This window comes from Haliotis rubra, unplaced genomic scaffold, assembly GCF_003918875.1.
Source record: "Haliotis rubra isolate DU_JTF1 unplaced genomic scaffold, ASM391887v1 Scf164, whole genome shotgun sequence".
In the NCBI taxonomy this organism is placed as follows: Eukaryota; Metazoa; Mollusca; class Gastropoda; order Lepetellida; family Haliotidae; genus Haliotis; species Haliotis rubra.
In genome coordinates, this window is record NW_025765603.1 from 944211 (window position 1) to 965036 (window position 20826).

Below are 20826 nucleotides of genomic sequence, written 5' to 3' on the forward strand. Positions count from 1 at the left end.
ACGATCATTACCCATGTGTTTAAAGTTGTCGACTGATGTGATCCATACATTCAAATATACTACTTCATTTCTAACAGAGACATATACATGTATATATAAATATATCTGTGGACAAAACAAAACACAATGACCCTCGCAGATGACAAGTGTATATTTAGATACAACACATTTGGTTATCCCTTTTGAGTGAGTGAACATCGTTTTACACCACTTTTAGCAATATGCCAGCAATATTAAAACGGGCAACACCAGAAATCGGCTCTGCATATTGTACCCATGTGGGGAATCGAACCCGGGTCTTTGGCATGAGAGCGAACGCTTTAACCACATGGTACCCCGCTGCCCCTATCCCTATTGAAAGGTGAGTAGTATATTATCAGAGCAACCAAATGGACTCGAGGACCCAACACTGCTGTGATTAACATACAGGAATACTTCGACACAAACTCTGAAGGTCATGATATGATCACATGCCAATCTGTTGATTCTGTTTTAACAGTATGTATTTCATAGAAATAAATCAAGGAATCTGGCAACCATTGCAACACAAAACTCAAAAATCTATTCTTGTGGCCACGCCACTGATATTTAGTTCATATGAATATATTAGAATCACGAATCTTGTTATTAATGCCACCAAGGACAGTATTGACATATTATCACGGCATACTGCCTTCATGTGGAGGGAATGCCCTAACAGAACCTACTACAGAATCTTTCCACTTTACTGAAAACTGTAAGCAATGTACAATACGAACAGATTTAATTTCAACTCGTGATCCTGTCAAAACAAAGAGAAGCAACTTCGTACAGTGAGTTGCAGCACCTGTGACCCATTGCTGACGAAAGTGTCCCCATGAGCTCAAATTTGTCACCACATAATATGGGCTTCAGCAACATTTGTCTTTCAGCCTCTGGTAACCATGGTAACTGATATAAGACCTGTGACAGGTAACCTTTTGTACATCAGAATGTCTGTAAAATATAACAAACGACACAAAATCATAGAGCACTAAATGCTAAGGTTTACGAGAGGTAATGGCTTGAAGCCAATTCATACCTCAGGCTTAGATGAACACAGTGTTATACTCAAATTAAATATCTATACTCATGGAAACAAATAAGGGAACACATGAAAGTACAAGTGTTCCTTTATTCTTTTTTAGAATTTCACCCACAATGCAATACAAAGCTTGTTAAGAAACCTGGAAAAGAATAAAGGAACACTTGTACTTTCAGGTGTTCCCTTATTTGTTTCCATGAGTATATTTGACAAAACAATAGCACTATAAATATGTATATTATGCACCATTCTACTGAATACAATGTGGATTTAGATCGGATTAATCTCTACTTTAAAGAAAATGAGAAAAGTTTATTTGCACACATTGGGAGACAGATACTCTTCAGTAATACTCATAGTTATCTTCCAAAATTTATCATCTGCATGCCAGCACACAAAATATTATAGACATTTCATACGAAACAACACTCTAGCATGTATTAGCTGGTTAAACATACATACGAGAATTTGTCCCATTCTTCAAAAACAATAGTTTTCAACACTTCATAGGTTGTTATACGCAATATTCCTCTGTCGCTCATTGAAGCCATGTTGTAGTTGAACAAGTCTGCCCCATTCACAAGTCATGTTATAGGTCCTTAAGACCGAATGCCAGGCAGGGTAACATTAAATATCATAATGTCATTTGGTTGTGGATCTAACCACCAACCATCCACTCCCACGTCCGTCTCGATTCACGTGATCAGAGATGGTACAAAATTCTTACTCAGACTACTTATTCACAGCCTCATCCATAAGGTTTCTACACAATTAGTGAGTGATTTTAGTTTTACGCTGATTTTAGCAATATCACGGCGGGTCACATTTGTTGATAACCTTCACCTCACACCCACTCCTAGCCTTCAATATTTTTATTTTAATGAATGACCCAACCCTTAATATTGTTAATATTATTACTGACTGAGTTTGGTTTTACGCCTTTTTTAGCAATATTCCAGCAATATCACCGCGGAGGACGCCAGAAATGGGCTTAACACATTGCACCCATGTGGGAAATCGAACCCGCGTCTTTGGCGTGACGAGCGAACGCTTTAACCACATCGCCCCTTCTACACAATTAACATATCAGTACTACACATACTTGCTGTATGTATTTACAGGAGACGGAGGACTGCTATTGTGCATACAAATTGGTGAAGTATTGACAATGCTAGATACAAACCATCACTGACCAACACTTACATATCAAAGACTCATCACCTGCATCTTGAATCTCTGGGACTTCTAACACTACGTAGCAATACCGATCGGCTTTATCTAAAACACAAGACTTGCTCACAACAAACTGAGCTGTCACCGGTATATTATTACTCGTTGATTCAAGCACCTGTTGCATGTATATTATCTTTAGCACTTGGAAGGAAATTAACGCTAAGTTTAATATTTTGGAGAACTCAAGAACTCAGGTATCTTCTGACAAAACAAGGTTTGTAATCTGGGATTCCATCCATGATCTCTGTGAACATAATCCTGAGAAAGAGGCACGAGAAATATTTCTTGAAAAATACAAAATGTCCATATAATGACTCCCACACAACAAACACATCTTCTTTATGAGATCATCTTACACCTCAAATGTTTTAACAATATTCTCACTAATTCCACTAAAATCAAAAGATTCCCTTTTTAAAACAAAACTTAAAAAGCACTTTTTGTCATAAAATTAAATGATTTCCAACGATTTCCCCTATAAGAAACAAAACATGAATAAGCAATCTATGTAATCTGATCAAGCTTGTTTTGTCTGACCATGCATCAATAGATGCAAACTTTATTGTTAAAATATCCGTACCAGGTCGAACGTTGAGCAATAGACACCGCTACCTCCTGGTATGAGAGGCGTTCAGATACGACCAATCAGGAGAGAATTAGCTGTGTTTAATTGCCCTTTAACAGTATTTCAGCTTGTTGGCAGAAGTCTTGAACCCTTTTAGCACAGGTATGGTGTTGACATACCACAAATGTAATCAGGATTCAAACCCATAATCCTAATAACGGTTTTCAGACAACTGGGCCACCTATCCAAACCTAATCACAGAGGCCTCAAACAGAAATACTGTTCACAATATCTGTTATCTTCTTCGTTCACACAATTCAAGAATACCTTTTTGGAATTCAGTAGAATTCAATCTGATCCAGAATATTTATATGACAACACAAACACACCAAATAATCAATTCAATCTCAAGAATGCCAAAACATATCTTGAAATATCAGTTACATACCCATCCATCCCGAAAAATTTTCCACAAAAAAATATTTCACTGAACACACTGTTACTTTTCTTAAGTAATTGTTAACAAATGTAAACTGAGCTCCTACAACGCTATCACATGTACGTAACCATGCTAACAATATAGGTAGTAGGTGATATATAAGGGTCTATAACACACACACTCCTATAATCCTCCAGAAGCACGCGAGTCTCCTAGAACATATTTGCCGTAAGCCTTGTTCATCTGTTCTAAGAATATAAACGTGAGGACTGTATGGGGGCCGAGACGGGCGTAGTACGGCGTGAAGCCCTTCCACAAGCTGAAGAATCCTTCCTTCCGGATCACATTTGCCAGCACATCCTGCAAGGGAAAACAAGTTACAACATTTGCATGAAACTGTGTGCGAGTATTTCAGTTCATTTTTTTTCATATTTTCTGGCACACCAAAGGAAAGCAGCTTGGAACGAAATGTTGAGCCTTACACAACTGAGCTGGTCTTGTCCTGTCATTAAACTGATCTTGACATGTGACAACATTTAAAGAGGACGTAGGTTCTTGTACAGTCCAGTCAGTCTAAGTAAACTTACGCTCAGTACTATTTGTTACACTGCAAAATGAGTCTAACAAACCCTAGTAGTAGGTCAAGAAATATAAGCGAATAGTAACCATGTCAACAGCATGTATACTGCAGGTCAAATATCTGTGTTTTATGTCAATTTCATCTTGTGTCGCCATTTTGTAAGTCCCACCGAACCCTAAACAATAGCCGTTGTCTGATAGGTTAAATCCGTTGTCCAATAGGTTAAATCCGTTCGTCCGTCTCGCGTTTGATTGGACGGTCATAGGTCACTCAAAGTTAGCTGACAAGACCTACTACTAGGGTTTGTTAGACTCAGTATAGCAGTGTAACGAATAATACTGAGCCGAAGTTTACTCACTCACACTCCAGTCTGTAATATTTGAACAATAATCTGGACCAGTCAATCCAGTGATCAATAGCATGAGCATCGTTCTACACAATTCGGACACAGTGTCATGTCAACCAAGTCAGCGAGCATGACCATCCGATCCCGTTGTCACCTCTTACAACAAGCACGGGTTACTGAAGACCAATTCTAGCCCGGATCTTCACAGGTTGTTGGGTATGTGATACACCGGGTACCTACCAGTCCACCCTTGTACTCTGGCTTGCCATCTATCATTTTCATGTTCTGTATCCTGGAATGAAATAAAATGTTGTCACCATTTTGATCATCCCCAAAAACCTACATTTGGCATTGTTTTCTTACTAGCAGTATTTGAACTGAAGAAGAGATCCACATTCACATTCCACATTCCTATTTATTTCATAAAGAACAGGTACAAAGGAACATGGATTAAAAGATAAACAAATAGTGTAGACAGGTTATCTATCTGTCTGTCTGTCTCAGAATCCTGCATTTCGGGAAGTCAGTAAATTGACACCAATGTGGCCAGTTGACAAACATGCTGCAGTTTACATTTAGTTCAAATAATTTATACACATATTACATGAATTAAATGCTAAAAATAGCATCTTTAAAATAATATGTTCAGGCTCTGGTCATTCATTTTCATAATCATTCATATGATCAGAAAAAGCTGCAAAATTTGATAATTGTATTTGGAGAGCTATGAAAAATATTAACATGTATTTTGTCACCTAAAAGGGTAAGTAGTAATATTAGGGGCTGTGGGGTAGCCTAGTGGTTAAAGCGTTCGCTCATCACGCCGAAGACCCGGGTTTGATTCCCCACATGGGTACAATGTGTGAAGCCATTTCTGGTGTCCTCCGCCGTGATATTGCTGGAATATTGCTAAAAAAGGCGTAAAACAAAACTCAGTCAGTAATAATATTAACAATATTAAGGGTTGGGTCATTCATTAAAATAAATAATGAAGGCTAGGAGTGGGTGTGAGGTGAAGGTTATCAACAAATGTGACCTAAAATTGGAGTGGATGGGGGCTTAACAACATGATACCATCCTAAAACCAATATTCTCTCTGATACTGATACTACACGACCAGTCATATCTGATTTCAGTCTGGGTGTCCCACTGACCTAGTTTTTGCAATGTCTACTGGCATCGAAGCAGCTGTCGTTACCAATCCACTGATCATACTGGCACAGAAATGAAGGAATAAGTTGTCACCAAAGTAACCTGCAAATAAACAAAACATTTCAACATTCAGATTGTCAGGGCAAAACACCTCACAAAGTTACTCACACCTATCTCCCTCACCACCCCCAACCCCAAAAATGTTTCCATGGTAACAGAACACTCAATGAAAACTTTATATATATAACTGAACACCTATTCCCGTTGAAACAAACAACAATCAGATGTTGCCTGTATCCATGGCATCACGAGGCAGGACATAGTATTTCTTTGGCACTCTGGAGAGTTTGAAAGTTGGAATGAAATACTCAATCTAGTAGCTGACAACTTGCCCTTCAGGGGTTAAGGTAATTTTCTTAACATTAGGAGTACGTACTCCTTATTTTTTCAACACAGACTACTTAAGAGTACATTTAGAGTACTGAATGGAATTATAGGAGTACCAGTAATCTTGTGTTTTGTTTCATATATGCACCACAACATTGCTACTCTTGTTTAAACAGGTCAATATACAATAAAACAAAACTTTTTCAGATAAATACGTCCGTAAATGATTCTAAGACCGTACACCATTGCTGTGTTGCGTATCTGCTACGTTTTCTAAATTATTTCCTACCGTATCATGCATATTATTGATCCGTACATACACCGATACGGCCCTTATCTGGAGCCCTGCCCTTGATGTGTCTGCTCTCACAAACTTGATATACAGTAAACTTAGAGTCATAACAAAATCAAAGGGACTACTGATTTAGTTTGATTAACCATAGTTCACATTTTTACTTAAATATACAGCATGTGGTCAGGACCAAACAAAATGAAACTTTGTTATATCCATCAGTTTATTAATAAGTGAGTAAGTGAGTTTAGTTCTACGCCGCACTAAGCAATACTCCAGCTATATGGCGGCGGTCTGTAAATAATCGAGTCTGGACCAGACAATCCAGTGATCAACAGCATGAGCATCAACCTACGCAAGTGGGAACCAAGGACATGTGTCTGACCACCCGATCCCATTAGTTGTCTCTTACGACAAGCATGGGTTACAGAAGATCAATATTCTAGCGTGGACCTTCACAGGTATGTAACAAACTGACCTGTAGATATGAGACCCTGTTTAGCCTGAGAGTAGGAAGATAACTGAGCAGCATTCACAACCATGGCACGTCCGACTGTCGGTAAACAACCCTGGGAATATAAAAATGCCATTAACAGTACGGAAACATAACCATTCCAAAATAAGCATGCTAAATCCCTGGCATACACTAGGCTGGAACGCATGCTGGATGTGCCAGTCCCTGCCAAGCACTGGTTTGTTTGTTTGTTTGTTTGTTGTTTAATGCCATACTCTGATATTCTAGCTATAATGACACAAGCCTATCAAGCAAATACATTGGTGGGGACCTATTTTAACCCAAAATTTATGGCTTGAGTTTGTACATGATTTTCAGCAATTGCACAGAAATACACATGAAACAGTCATGGTAGACACATAAAGTGTAGTGATGCACAGATACATCAGTGGACTTAATCGTCATCTCCCCTGTAAACCTGTCTCCCTAGCCCCAGGTGTATCAGTAGCAAGCAATGCTCCACTTACCCTCCATAGCGTGACCACGCCCTCTTCTGTGACGATCCTGGACAGGGCATTGAACACATTCTTGTAACCCCTCTGCTGATCAACTGGTAGCCTGAAATAAGTGAGTGAGTGAGTGAGTGAGGGTTTGGGTGGGAGGGAGGGAGCGAGCGAGCGAGAATCAGAGGGTGGGTGGGGACTTGGTTGGTTTGATTTAGTGTGGGTCGGTGGGTTGGTGACGAGGTGTGTGGGTTGGTGACTAGCTGGGAAGGTTGGTTGGTTGGTTGGTTGTTGTTTAATGCTGCACTCAGCAGTATTCCAGCTATATGGCATCGGTCTGTAAATAATGAAGTCTGGACCAGACAATCCAGTGACTTGCTGGGTTGGTTTCTGGGTAGGTTATAGGTGGGTGGGTGAGTTGGTAGTGGGTGGGTGAGTTGGCTGGTGTTTTGGTGGTTGTGTGGGTTCATGAATTGGTTGGTTGTTCGGGTTGTTCGGGCTGGTGGGCGAGTGGTTGAGGTTTCATCCCTGCTTTTAGTAACATTACAGAAGCATCATGGCAGGGACACCAAAAATGGGCATCACACATTGTGAACTTATTGGAAAAATTCAACCCAGACAAAGAGTGGAACCACAGCTAGTCCACAAGGTTACGTCACTCCCCCTAAATAGTTCAGTGAAACATGGTGAAATTGGGTTTAATGTCGCGCGCTGGAGAATATTTTGCTCATATGACGACGTGCATGCGTGTGCATGTGTAGGTGTGGCTGCTTGTACTAGCCCAGACTGAAGCTGGTTTTATACTGCTAGCCCACTGAGATACCAAGCCGCAGTGAAGCATGAATACCCCACTCAGACACATTATACCGACTCCGAGCCGACCAGTCCTTGTTGTACCCATTAATGCCGGGCGCCAGGCAGGGACCAACAAGTACCATATTTTAACGTCTTTTGGTATGACGCGGTCGGGGATCGAACCCGCGACCTTCCGCTCTCCGGTCGGACGCTCTAATCACTACACCACGGAGGCAGTCAGGGAAGCAAGGTAGCCAAAGATTCTGAAATAGGACCACAATGCCTACCTTCCATCTGCTGTCATCCTGATGAGAGCTACTTCGGCTGGCGTTCCTACAAAAGCTCCAATGGCACCTGCAGTGATTCCTATAGCAGCCTTTGTCAAAAAGTTGGGAGGCTTGCCATCTCTGAAAGTAGCATCAAGAAGACAATGTCTAATGATATAGTCGACAATGTCGGAGTTATGATTACACAATGCCATTTAGAAAGTGGTCAAATGTAACATGTTATATTTGGGATTACACTTTCTTATTTAAGAACACATTCTAGTACTTTAGTTGGGTTGAGTCCGGGATTCGAACCCACACCCTCAGAGTCAGGCACCTAATCACCAGCACACAATCCCGGTTTGAATCCCGGATGGGACTCAACCCAAAAGAAGTACTAGAATCTGTACTTTACTAAGAAAGTGTAATGAGCATCGACCTACGCAATTGGGAACCGATGACATGTGTCAACCAAGTCAGCGAGCCTGACCACCCGATCCCATTACAGTGTTCACGAATAGCGTCTGACCCTCTGACAAATCCGGCAGATTCAACAAAGGTCTGATAGAACTGTACAGCCCGCCGGGCCCCAGTGTCTGACAGTATATTTCACGATGACTTTGACTGAAGTTGTTATATGTGACATGTGACACTTCTTTGCTGTTTATAAATCTTATGTTTGTTAATAATTTCAATGCCAATTATAAGAAATGTTAAATCTGAAATGTGTGTTTAGTTTTATTCTTTGGGTCCTGTGAATTTTCAATGGGTCAGACAGACATCTGAAGCTTACAGGATCCTGTTACTTTAAAACACCATTCGTAAACACTGCCATTAGTTGCCTCGTACGACAAGCATGGGTTGCTGAAGACGAATTCTAACCCGGATCTTCACGGCAGAGTAGTTTTAAGAACAAATTCAAGCTGTGAATGTACATATGCTGCTTACTTCGACACCATCTCGAACAGTGTCGTGTAGATTCCCAGCCTCGTTGTGGTGTAGGTTGCCTGACGTAGAAGACCGGCCGACAGTCCCGTGTAGATCCCTGTGATGCCTTCAGTCTTCAGGATGTGGCGTAAAGCGTGAAAACTTGTCTTATGTTCTCTCGCCTTGCCGCCCTCACCTGGACAAATGGTGGCATTGTCAAAATCATTGTGACATTTGGTTACAAAGGTAATATCATCATACTCTATGATAAAGTTACACTGTTTTTTCTCAGAATGCAGAAAAAATAGAAGAGAAAAGGCTGAAAACAGTTCTAGAAAACACTAGAATTTGGCACCTAAAATATCAAAAGAGGAATAACTGCGTTACCTGGCCACAACAGACTATTGCAATCTAAATCACAGATGCTGAACAAAATATTGTGTTCTGAATGATAGATATTAAACAAAATATTGTGTTTCTAAATGATAGATATTAAACAAAATATTGTGTATTAAAAGACAGATGCTGAACAAAATATTGTTCTAAATGATAGATATTGAACAAAATATTTCAATGTTTCAAATGTTGAATATAACATACATGTGATATATGTGATATACAGATGTACTGAGCAAAACATGAGATATACAAGATATATGATATATCCTGAACAAAAAGCTTGATATATCCTGAACAAAAAGCTTGATACATATTAATCACAATATACTCTGGAATAACCATACTGTTATTAATTTGTATTGTTTATAAATTCAAATTTTATTTACTGTTATACAGTTCGTATCATAGGTGTCACTATGGTTACAAAGTTGTGTAATAAACTGTGAACTCGGGGAGATAATGCAGCAAATTAGCCTACCACTAAGCTGCATGCGGTTCTTGACTAAGTCCAGGGGCTGGACGAAAATTGTGGCTCCCATCCTGAAAATAAACAAATGGTGGACATGCTTAATAGACTAATTCACTATGTAATCCTTCAGATTCAGAAACTTACTTAACTTAATACACACATTCAAGAAAGTAGAATGAGTATCAGGGCTGGTTGTCAAGGTACCGTTGTCAACATCACCATGAAGATCGATAATCGTTAACTAAACATCAATCGATAAATAGCGGAGAAGTAACTTTCAGCAAATATGCCAAAAATGTCAGACAGAAATCAACATGTTTAACATCACTATAGAGCAGACAGAAATCAACATATTTCACATCACTATAGACTTTGGACATATTTAAGCAATGAGTAAATACAAAACGGCTTCCTGAACATATAACATGTTACATTTGGGATTACACTTCCTTAGTAAAGTATTGATTCTAAGTACTTTTGTTGGGTTGAGTCCCATCCAGGATTCGAACATATACCCTCAGGAGCCTGATCGCCAGCACACAAAGTCAGCCACCTAACCCGCTCAGCCACCGCAACTTCCTGAACATAATTTAGAAGCTGACCAAGAATAAAGACATAACTTTGTGTATTGTTAGAGTAAATTAACATTTATTTCATCACACAAGTTTATGTGCAATATTATCGATGACACAATTTTCATAACAATAATCATTAATAATTCTTCCCATTGATGATATTTCTGATTATCAATCTTTTTTTTTAGCCAGCCGAGAACATAAGCATATGGTAATGTGACGTTAATGTTAATCAAAAGTATTTTCTTGTTGGCAAACTTGACATTGTCAGATCCATTGGTATCTACTCTGTAGAACACAATATGCAAATGTTGTCTGCCTGTCTATCTGTCCGTCTGTCTTGGTTTGTCCAAGTAATACCAACAAGAATTAATTTTTGTTTTCCCTTATTATTCTTCACATTTCAATGGACATTTCCCATTTACAACAAATGGACGCATTTGATATCAATCTAATGAATGCTTTCTACTAAACTTTGTAACAGACATGGTGTTTACATCAGCCCTAATTGAAAATGTGAAGCTATAATAATATACTTGTGAACATAAAACTTAATAGTCTCCATCATATTCAGCTTATTCAGTAATGTTCAGGTTGGGTGCCTTTGCTCAACCTGGTATAATGGATATCATTTGTAGATTTACAGGTCCACAAGATGTGACATATATTGTCAAATATCACAGTCTGGTAACATATACCATCTGGTAAACCCGTTATTGGATGGTGAAAAGACATGTACAATTACTGAAACCAGATTTCACAATTAATAAACCTAGACCCAATTAGTTCGTAATAAAAGATCTCAAATTAAACAGGCACCAGTTCATATTGCTTTCACAAACATGTTGATTCAAGATGGCAAACAAAACATTCATGTCAAACACCTGTCATTACAGAGGTGAGAAAACCCATTACAATGTCCCAATGTGACGAGCTCATCTCAGGACCGGGCTTAAGCATGATCTGCACACAGCAGTGGACTCTAGTATTTGAACAAGGAATTGTTGTTACACCATTGTTTCAAAGAAGACTCAAAACATGAAAATGAAATCTTAGAGACATTATTAACCAAGATCTTCTGGAGAGGTTTACGAGTGAGTAAGTGAGTTGAGTTTTACGCCGCACTCAGCAATATTCCAGCTATATGGCGGCGGTCTGTAAATAATCGAGTCTGAACCAGACAATCCAGTGATCAACAGCATGAGCATCAATCTGCGCAATTGGGAACCAATGATGTGTCAACCAAGCCAGCGAGTCTGCCCACCCGATCCCATTAGTCACCTCTTACGACAAGCATGGGTTACTGAAGATCAATATTCTAACCCTGACCTTCACAGGTCATTAACTTTCTGACAATGTTTATATGTTTATACACACACCAAAGGGCACATGCCAACTTCTTCAACCTTAACAAGCAGATTACAGAGATTGGTAGATGCCCATCAGATGCTGTTTTTGGGAAATATCCCTGGTGTTTCTAATCGATTGTTTTTCATAATATATCCCAAAGTGCAATCTTTTTTTATTTATCATGCATGGATGAGATTTATTTGGATCCCACTTCTGTGTTTTATACCTTGACATTCAATGACGTCATGAAATAGTGTCATGTCAATTGACCTATGATATTGAATAGAAGCGACAAAACCCTTTCGACATCTAGAAGAAATCTCTGCTAAAAGCAGAGTCGATTGTACAATTGTGACAATATCATGAGTGTATACTTGTTTCAGCTGTATTACAGCTGTCGATGTTGTTTGTAAAGAAATCAACACATGATTTGTTTGAAGCCTGAAACAAAATAAACTCCATTTTATCATTACTATGGCTTAAAAATCCATTTCCGTAAATATGTATATACAATCATTTACTTTAGTACACAGCAAATGTGTGTACTTATTTATGCAGCAATGCAGTTCCATTTGTATCCTAAAAACTGCAACTAAATTGCATACAATACAATTAATACTCTCTTGTTGTCATCCATGTTTGGTGGTATAGACTCACACCTGTTATATTTGTCATCAGCGCGCCTTGAGCATGCACCAGTGCGTGGATATGTGCGCTATATAAATATCCTATAATAATAATAATCATTAACTTGATGCTCAGTTAATAAATCTGAAACTTGTGAAACTGAAAGACATAATTGGTGGTAACACCACTCAGATTGCCTGACAAAGGTTCCCATTTGGCATTTCAAGCGTCTAGGGTAATAACTTAACGTTATAAATTCAGGTGTGATGTGGCAAATGTATTACATGCTATGTAATATGCAGGTGGAAGCACAACAATACAGTAATTATCAGTGGACTTAAAAAATATGTCAATGGATACTATGCAAATAATTATTTAACATGTGTTTACAGTTTGCTGGTTTTTTAAATTTCAAGACTGCCCTCAGCAAATTCAAGCTGTTGTAAATAATAAGGTCTAGACCAGTAACCAGACAGTGACATCATGAGCATGAAACTATGGAACCGACGTGGATATAAAACCCCAGCAAAATATGACACTGTCCTAAGACAAACCGCCCTGCCCACTGTTATACATGTTTGTTTGCCGTTTAATGCCACACTAAGCAATATTCCAGCTATATGGCCGCAGTCTGTAAATAATCGAGTCTGGACCAGACAATCCAGTGATCACCAGCATGAGCATGGATCTACGGGATACAATGACATGTGTCAACCAAATTGTGTGACCACCCGATCCTGTTTGTCATCCCTTATGATAAGCATGGTTTGCTGGAGATCAATTCTAAATTGGATCTTCACGGGTTATATTATAAATGACCCAAACATCAACATATCCTATCAACTCATTTCAGTCATACTCTGGTGTTCAAATTCAACTCGTATTAATTTACTTTTTTTTTTAAAAACAGCAAATTTCTACTTATGATTCCGAACTATTGGGCAGCCTGGCAAGGACTGTGGGCCTAGTGCCAATATTTCTGTTGTTTTCATTATTCACAACAAAGCAATTTTCTAATGTCACCTTGATAATGATTGTCTAGATATGCAACAAACTCGTCCAACCATGCAAGATAATGTGAACATTGCTCGGTACTCAAGCGAAACACAACAAAATTGCATTAAAAATATATTTTTCAGTGTTGAGCCTATGTGAATGTTCATAACGGGTGTTCTGATAACATTTTTTAGAATCCCTGTACGGACACGAAGAAAGCTGTTGAATAACTGTTGATATGACTACACGCGAGACGTCCGTGCATTTGCAAGACAGGCGAGCATTTAACTGAAAATGCACAAATGGGGGTACGCTGGTTAAAAATAGGTAATTATAGTAACAGTGTGTTCACGACTCGGTTAACTTCTACATACCCTGCGGAGCCCCCAAACAAGAACTTTATCCCTTTCGGGATTTTAGCCTGTGGTGTCGACTGTGCACTGGAAGCAGACATCTTGTCAATGTGCTTTTTGACCTTGACCTCCATGTCACCTTGAACTTCATGTCGACATGGTGCCAAACCGTGCGTGCATTTGTTAGCGTCCGGATTCACCCGGAAAATTCATGCGTGAATATAAATTTAACTTGATAGTGGGTCACAAATGCAACGTTTGGATTTATTACCTAGCTAGATTTGTATTTTAATCTGACTCAGTGGTAATATTAATTACTTTTTCATTTCAAAAATTATCTTATTTGTACCAATTTTGCATTGCACACGTGGCTTGCTCAGAGAGTATCGGTTCGAAACCCGGATTGAACTCAACCCCCACAAAGAAGTAGAATCTGTATTTTACTGTGATAGTGTAATCCCAAATATAACATATGTTGCATCTGACCACTTTTTAAAAGGCGTTACAACATATATATTCACTTCACATGCAATTATACACATGCATTATGTCCTTATAATGTATATAACAAATTTTGTCGCATGTTAGGCAAGAGCAACACTTTTGCTTTCGTTTAAAGAACAAGTTTTTTAGACAGGGGGATAACCTGTTGGTAAAAGTGCTGGGTCGTCAGGCATGGTAAGTGTATATCAAATAAGATGTCATCCGTCATGATGTTGCTATAAGTATGCTTCATGTGGCGTAAGCCATACTCACATGTTCGTGAACAATGTAATAAATGTTCAACGGTAATGAACACATTTCAGTTATTAATCTTTGTTAAAAATATTTTAATCGGTAAAAAATTAATTGAGTGAAGGAGTTTTACGCCGCCTTTAGCAATATTCCCGTAAAAATCACGAAGGGGGACACCAGAAATGGGCTTCAGGCACTGTACACACGTGAGGAATCGAACCCGGGTATTCGGCGTAACGAGCGAACGTTTTTAACCACTAGGCTACCCCACCACCTCTATAACATTAATCATAGTGAACAATTCATATCTATCCGGGGTGGTGGGGTAGTCTAGTGATTAAAGCGTTCGCTCACCACGCTGAAACCCGGGTTCCATTCCCCACATTGGTACAATGTGAAACCCGTTTCTGGTGTCCCCCGTCCTAATATTGCTGGGATATTGAAATAAGCGGCGTAAAAGTATACGCACTCATGTATCGATCCTTACAACTGTACACGCGTCTGACGCATGTCCCTCAAGATTGGAGTGAGTGAGTGAGTGAGTTGGGTTTTACGCCGCTTTTAGCAATATTCCAGCAATATCGCGGCGGGGGACACCAGAAATGGGCTTCACACATTGTACCCATGTGGGGAATCGAACCCGGGTCTTCGGCGTGACGAGCGAACGCTTTAACCACTAGGCTACCCCGCCGCCCCCTCCAGATTGGAAACTACTGGAGGAATTGATTTGTTAGGTTGATGTTTAACGCAGCACTCAGCATTATACCAGCTATCTCCTGACAAAAGATCGAGTCTGGACCAGGTAAACCAATGATTGATAGCATGAGTAACGATCAACACCGTTGGGTTGAGATGACACACAATCAGCCAGGTCACAGACGAGATCTGTTTAGTCGCAGAACAAGCAACATTCACTGAGAAAGTATAAATTGTACAAAAGTGGAATATTACACATACGGCTACTCCCTGTTGCTGTTTGTGAAGTGAAAGAATCGTTATGTTTGTTTAGTGACGGACCAGTTCAATTTTGTCACCAAAACTTGAAATTTGCAAGTGAGAGCCAGCATGATGTATTCCATTACGCATCTCTTAAGCTTGGACCGCCTCCGTGGTGTAGTGGTTAGAGCGTCCGCCCGGAGAGCGGAAGATCGCGGGTTCGATCCCCGACCGCGTCATACCAAAAGACGTTAAAATATGGTACTTGTTGATCCCTGCCTGACGCTCGGCATTAATGGGTACAACAAGGGCTAGTACAAGCAGCCGCACATACACATGTACACGCATGCACGTCGTCATATGAGCGAAATATTCTCAAGCACGACGTTAAACCCAATTTCACCTCACCTCACCTCTGTTAAGTTTGACCTTGCATATCTAAAGATATCTACATAGCAATAGATAGCCTAGATACAGTTGTAATACTATGCATTAATATCAACATTTTGAAGAGCGCACATCATGTCCTATATCTACGTATTACAAGATAACCTCTACACTCATACTAGTATCGTTGTTTTGCGCTCTTAGATACTAAAACTTTCCCAGACTTCTATGAAGGAAAACAAGATAATGTAAAAAGGGAGCAATAATCATGATACACAAGCATTATTAATGATTTTACAAGATTCTCTCACAATACAATGTACTTCACACATGAAACCATGGCTGTAAACTACGCGTGAAGGTCCAGGTTAGAATATTGATCTTCAGCAACCCATGCTTTTCGTAAGAGACGACTAACGGGATCGGGTGGTCAGGCTTTGTGACTTTGTTGACACATGTCATCGTGTCCCAGCTGAGTAGATCGAAGTACATGTTGTTGATCACTGGATTGTCTGGTCCAGACTCGATTATTTCCAGACTGTCATCACATTGCTGGAATACTGTTCAATGCGGCGTTGAACAACAAACAAACAAATACGGCTGTAAAAGTTCATACATTCACCACATGCTGCTGAACATTCAAGTCCGCGTCTTCTGCATGAGGGGCGGTGGGGTAGCCTAGTGGTTAAAGTGTTCGCTCGTCACCACATGGGTACAACGTGTGAAGCCCATTTCTGGTGTCCCCCGCCGTGATATTGCTGGAATATTGCTAAAAGCGGCGTAAAACTCACTCACTCACTCTTCTGCATGTACAGCTTCTGGTATCACTATCTGCTTTAGTTACAACCGATCACTGCATGAAAAGTGAGTATGGTTTTACGCCGCTTTAATACATTTTCAAGCAATAATCACCCCGGGGGACACGAGAAATGGGTTTCATTTATTGTATACATATTGGGAATCCCCATATCGGGTCTTTGGCGTGACGAACGAACGCCTAAACCACTAGGCTACAGAGCCTCTCATTCAAAGAGAGTATGGAGCTGGTGGGAAGTCAGTCGGCCTTGGCTATAGTTGATCTTCCTCCCTGTCCCGCCCTTAATGTTCTCGATTCACCCCCAAGCAACGGAATACACCTTCGTACCATTTACAAAAACGACAGAAACAACACGATTTGTATTACTGTAGCGCTTGTTCTTTGGCAATATGGCGGACGCTTGTCACATATGACGTCACGAGCGGAAAGGTCACGTGAGTTCCAGCGGAATATGCATAATGGCCGAAGCTCAGATTACAGAAACTGTTTTCGCGATAAAAACATAATAAACCATATTTTTGAAATACAAACTGGGGTACATGTTTCTGATGACTTTATCTTTCACCCAGCAAATTATTGCAATTGTCTAGTATTCTCCTTTAAGGATCTACCACCCAGTGCTGTAGCTATACCCTAGTGCAGCTGATGTTGGAAGGGGAGTATGAACCTGGACAAAGCATGTGTCTGTTGAGGCTTTTTCGCAAAATCGTCAGTATTGTAGGTAGTCCAACCCAAAACAATGAAAACCACCATACATGCCAAGAAAAGCCGCCTCTCGCGTTGAGGATAGTTCCTCATTAGTTGATCACCTGCAGAATACTCAAGCCCTGTTACCTGAAATGAGGATCACTGATCAGCTTCTTTAGTGGTAGATCTTCTCCAAATCCTCGGGTGAGGACCTTTACACCCAGTCTGCATCATGCCGGACCATCCGATCCTTAGTGTTCGCAATGCCCATGATACTTTCAACAGAACATCTAAATTCAAATCATGGATATTTATAATCATAATCTTAAATTGCATCGTAAACAAGGGTAGCAAGACTGTTACCACGGCGGAGGTCACCAGAAATGGGCTTCACACATTGTACCCATGTGGAGAATCGAACCCGGGTTTTCGGCGTTACGAGTGAACGCTTTAACCAGTAAGCTACCCCACCGCCCAATCGAAGAGGAGCAATGACAGACCATGGTCTGGCAGTTTGGACAATGGCCTGGTCAACAGATGCAATTTTTCACTTCTGTATTCTTTTTAAAATATATCTTGAAAGTAGGCGCAAAACAAATTCTAAGTATTTTTTCAGAGCGATGCAAATGTAGTGATGAATGTTATGACATTATTTCTGCCACTCACGTCGGTAATTATTGCCAAAGTGTTCTCTGAGTGTATTCTTCATATACCTGCATCTGTATTCTTCAGTCTTCACTGGAACCAAAATCCTTCATTTTTACCACAAGTTCACTGAGTTACCGTCTCCCCATTAAGTTTTATCAAATAATCAAGAACTTTTAGAAATTCATTTACACGGTTGTTATCTGTGGGTCGGCCAGCTAGATGTACCTTAGTCGCTTAGTTCGTCAGTCCTGAAGTTAATGTCACATACTTGATGATAAATAGCATCAACAGCACTTATGCTGCTGTTTATTCGCTGAGCGCAATCGCCATTCCTCTTCAAACCGTTTGGGTAGCCTGGTGGTAAAAAGGCGTTCGCTCGTCACGCTGTTCAAGACCCATGTGCGTACAATGTGTGAAGCCCATTTCTGGTGTCCCTTGGCGTCAGGCACATGTTATTTTGGCCATTATTCAATTCCCAGGATTCATCTCATCGATCTAATAATTCGTATAATAATGTTTGTTTAACTTAAAATATACCCAAACATGGTTTACTTACCTAGATAACTGGTATTTGTCTGATTGTTAGCCAAAGCTGACGGCAAATCTCCAACCAGAATTCATGTATTTCTTGTAATACATGAATTCTTATAGCCTATTACTCGAGTTTCGTGAAACCAGTATGGCACCCATGAAAGGCATATAATTGCTTTATTATTCGTTTCGAATCCTTTGGTGCTCAAATGCACTCATCAAGGCCACAAATTGTCAAATGACGTCAGCAATCTGTAACTCTGACATTTCTAGTATGACGCCGTTCCGACCTTAGTCACAATGAGATTCGAATGACCTAACGCCAAATCCCTCTGCATGTAGTTTAAAGTATATGATAAGTTGTTCACTGGTCACGAAGGGGGCATGGGCTGATGTACCCTCGATGTTTGTTTATGTTCCCTGAGCCGAACACCTTAATTTTAATTTTGAATTGTTTGAAGCACAGGTACAAATCTTTTTGTAGCCATCGCTAGATTTTGCTGACAAGAAAAACAGATTTAGAGTTATCTTCCTTCCATTGATTTGCATGCGCAAAACATCGGTAATTTCCGTACATCATACGTGATTCAAGATAATACGTGATTCGAGATAAAGAATTACTACCACGAAGTACCAAATGAGTTGCCATTGACAGCGGGGTACATTGAAATGTTACTCCTTGTAAGCGGGGTACATTGAAAATAATAGAAGAGCGCTCAGACAATCAGAAAGCGACATTTAAGTGTGAGGTAAGATAAAACATGCTGTCTGTTTAATAATGACGATTTACTCTGCAATTAACAAAAAGAAAGTCTACTTTTATTTCTGACGAAAGCAAAAAGAAAACACAGCTTTCAGCAATACATAACTGCCGAGTGCCGCCATATAGGGCCCGTAAGTCTCGCGAGGCGCTACTTCCGCTACTAGATTTCCGGTGACAAGCGAATACGCAAGAACCAGTTGTGGTGCCAAATTGCGCGACCGCCTAATACGACCTCACTAGACCGGACCAAGTGTACTACCATGCTTGGCTGTCACAGCTGGTGACAGTCGTAATAATTGGATCATTTGGGGACGATAAGATCGAAAAATTATTATTCCTTCAAGGGTTATCGGTTCCTTACCGACAACCATGAGTCAATTCGAAAACATATGAGTACCTTTCTTTAGCTATAATATATTTTTGACAACCAGTGCAGTTCTATCGCTAAACGTGTTTCTTTTCAGTATCGCGGACAGTGTTTGTCACAAAACATATTTCGGGAATCAATGACATGGTTAACGTAAAATGCATTTGAGTCATCTGTATTTATATTGAATTAATAAAACTATTAATTAATATACTGCTATTCATAAAACAGCCATGTGTTACCAACTTTATCAAGTTGATGTTCTATTCATATTTGGCCACATTGAATCTGTCATTTCCTTTTCAATTAAAAGTATGTAATTCCAAATTAGAATATTTTTGTTTGTTTAATTTATTATTTATTTTCTTAATACATTTGTTATGCTGCAGCAATATTTAGTAACTATTCCAAATTAAAACTATTTTTACATATTCGATATATTTGTTAGGAACTATTTGAGATCAAATAGTTCCTAACAAATATCAATATTGATATGTAAAAAATAGTTTTTTAATTTGGAATAGTTACAAAATATTCAATAGAGACAATTGGCTTTATGCAATGTAAAATGCATGTGTATAAATACTTGAGGTACTAATATAAATACTTTGTAAACTAGTTGGTAGGCTTAATAATTTTACTCTCTTCCAAGTCCAAGGGATGATTGTATGCAAGTTCAGGTGACAGAATGACTGAAAGATACAAAAAATATTTGTTTTGTTTTGTTTTGCAAATGTGAAAGAAAATGCTTTATAAATTTACTTTGGATAGATGACAGGGATCTGCATATGTCAACATGTTTCTTTGCCATGCTGTAAATATACTGATAATGATATATTGAATACAGGGATTGGGATGGAGACCTTCGACAATTTCAGGATTATTAGCCATTTTCTGAATTTAGAATGGGCCACTGCCCTTGTATCAATAGTAAACTTCAAAATTTTAACGGGGCATTTTTATTCAAATGTGCAAAATGGCCCGTCTTTCCCAATGCCTGGAATAAACAGCAGTTCTTGTAACATTATAATTTTTTTTATAAATATATGAACTTTCCCATTTATGGTGACGTTTTTATTCACACAAGAAATCATAGTGTCACAAATCAATCAACAGCTCGACAAAATAACCTTGATGGCATGGTTACAATTATTTTGGTTACTACTGTCAGATATTCAAAACAA

The 20826-nt window shown here is 39.3% G+C and overlaps 1 protein-coding gene and 1 long non-coding RNA gene across 2 annotated transcripts; one reads left to right on the plus strand and one right to left on the minus strand.

Annotated features, from left to right (window-relative positions):
- The first annotated feature begins 1245 nt into the window (after nt 1-1245).
- LOC124271882 lies at nt 1246-16566 on the plus strand. The gene is made up of 3 exons (XR_006897166.1): nt 1246-1651; nt 3956-3961; nt 16557-16566. It is a non-coding gene; the product is annotated as an uncharacterized LOC124271882 (long non-coding RNA).
- LOC124271880 (mitochondrial 2-oxoglutarate/malate carrier protein-like) lies at nt 2468-13938 on the minus strand. Its single transcript, XM_046707048.1, has 9 exons — nt 13793-13938; nt 9880-9941; nt 9024-9198; nt 8097-8216; nt 7039-7129; nt 6536-6626; nt 5381-5480; nt 4467-4518; nt 2468-3660 (listed from the first exon to the last, which is right to left on the minus strand). Exons 1-9 carry the CDS (start codon nt 13903-13905, stop codon nt 3484-3486), a joined length of 981 nt encoding a protein of 326 aa, XP_046563004.1. The 5' UTR covers nt 13906-13938; the 3' UTR covers nt 2468-3483.
- Nucleotides 16567-20826: the final 4260 nt, after the last annotated feature.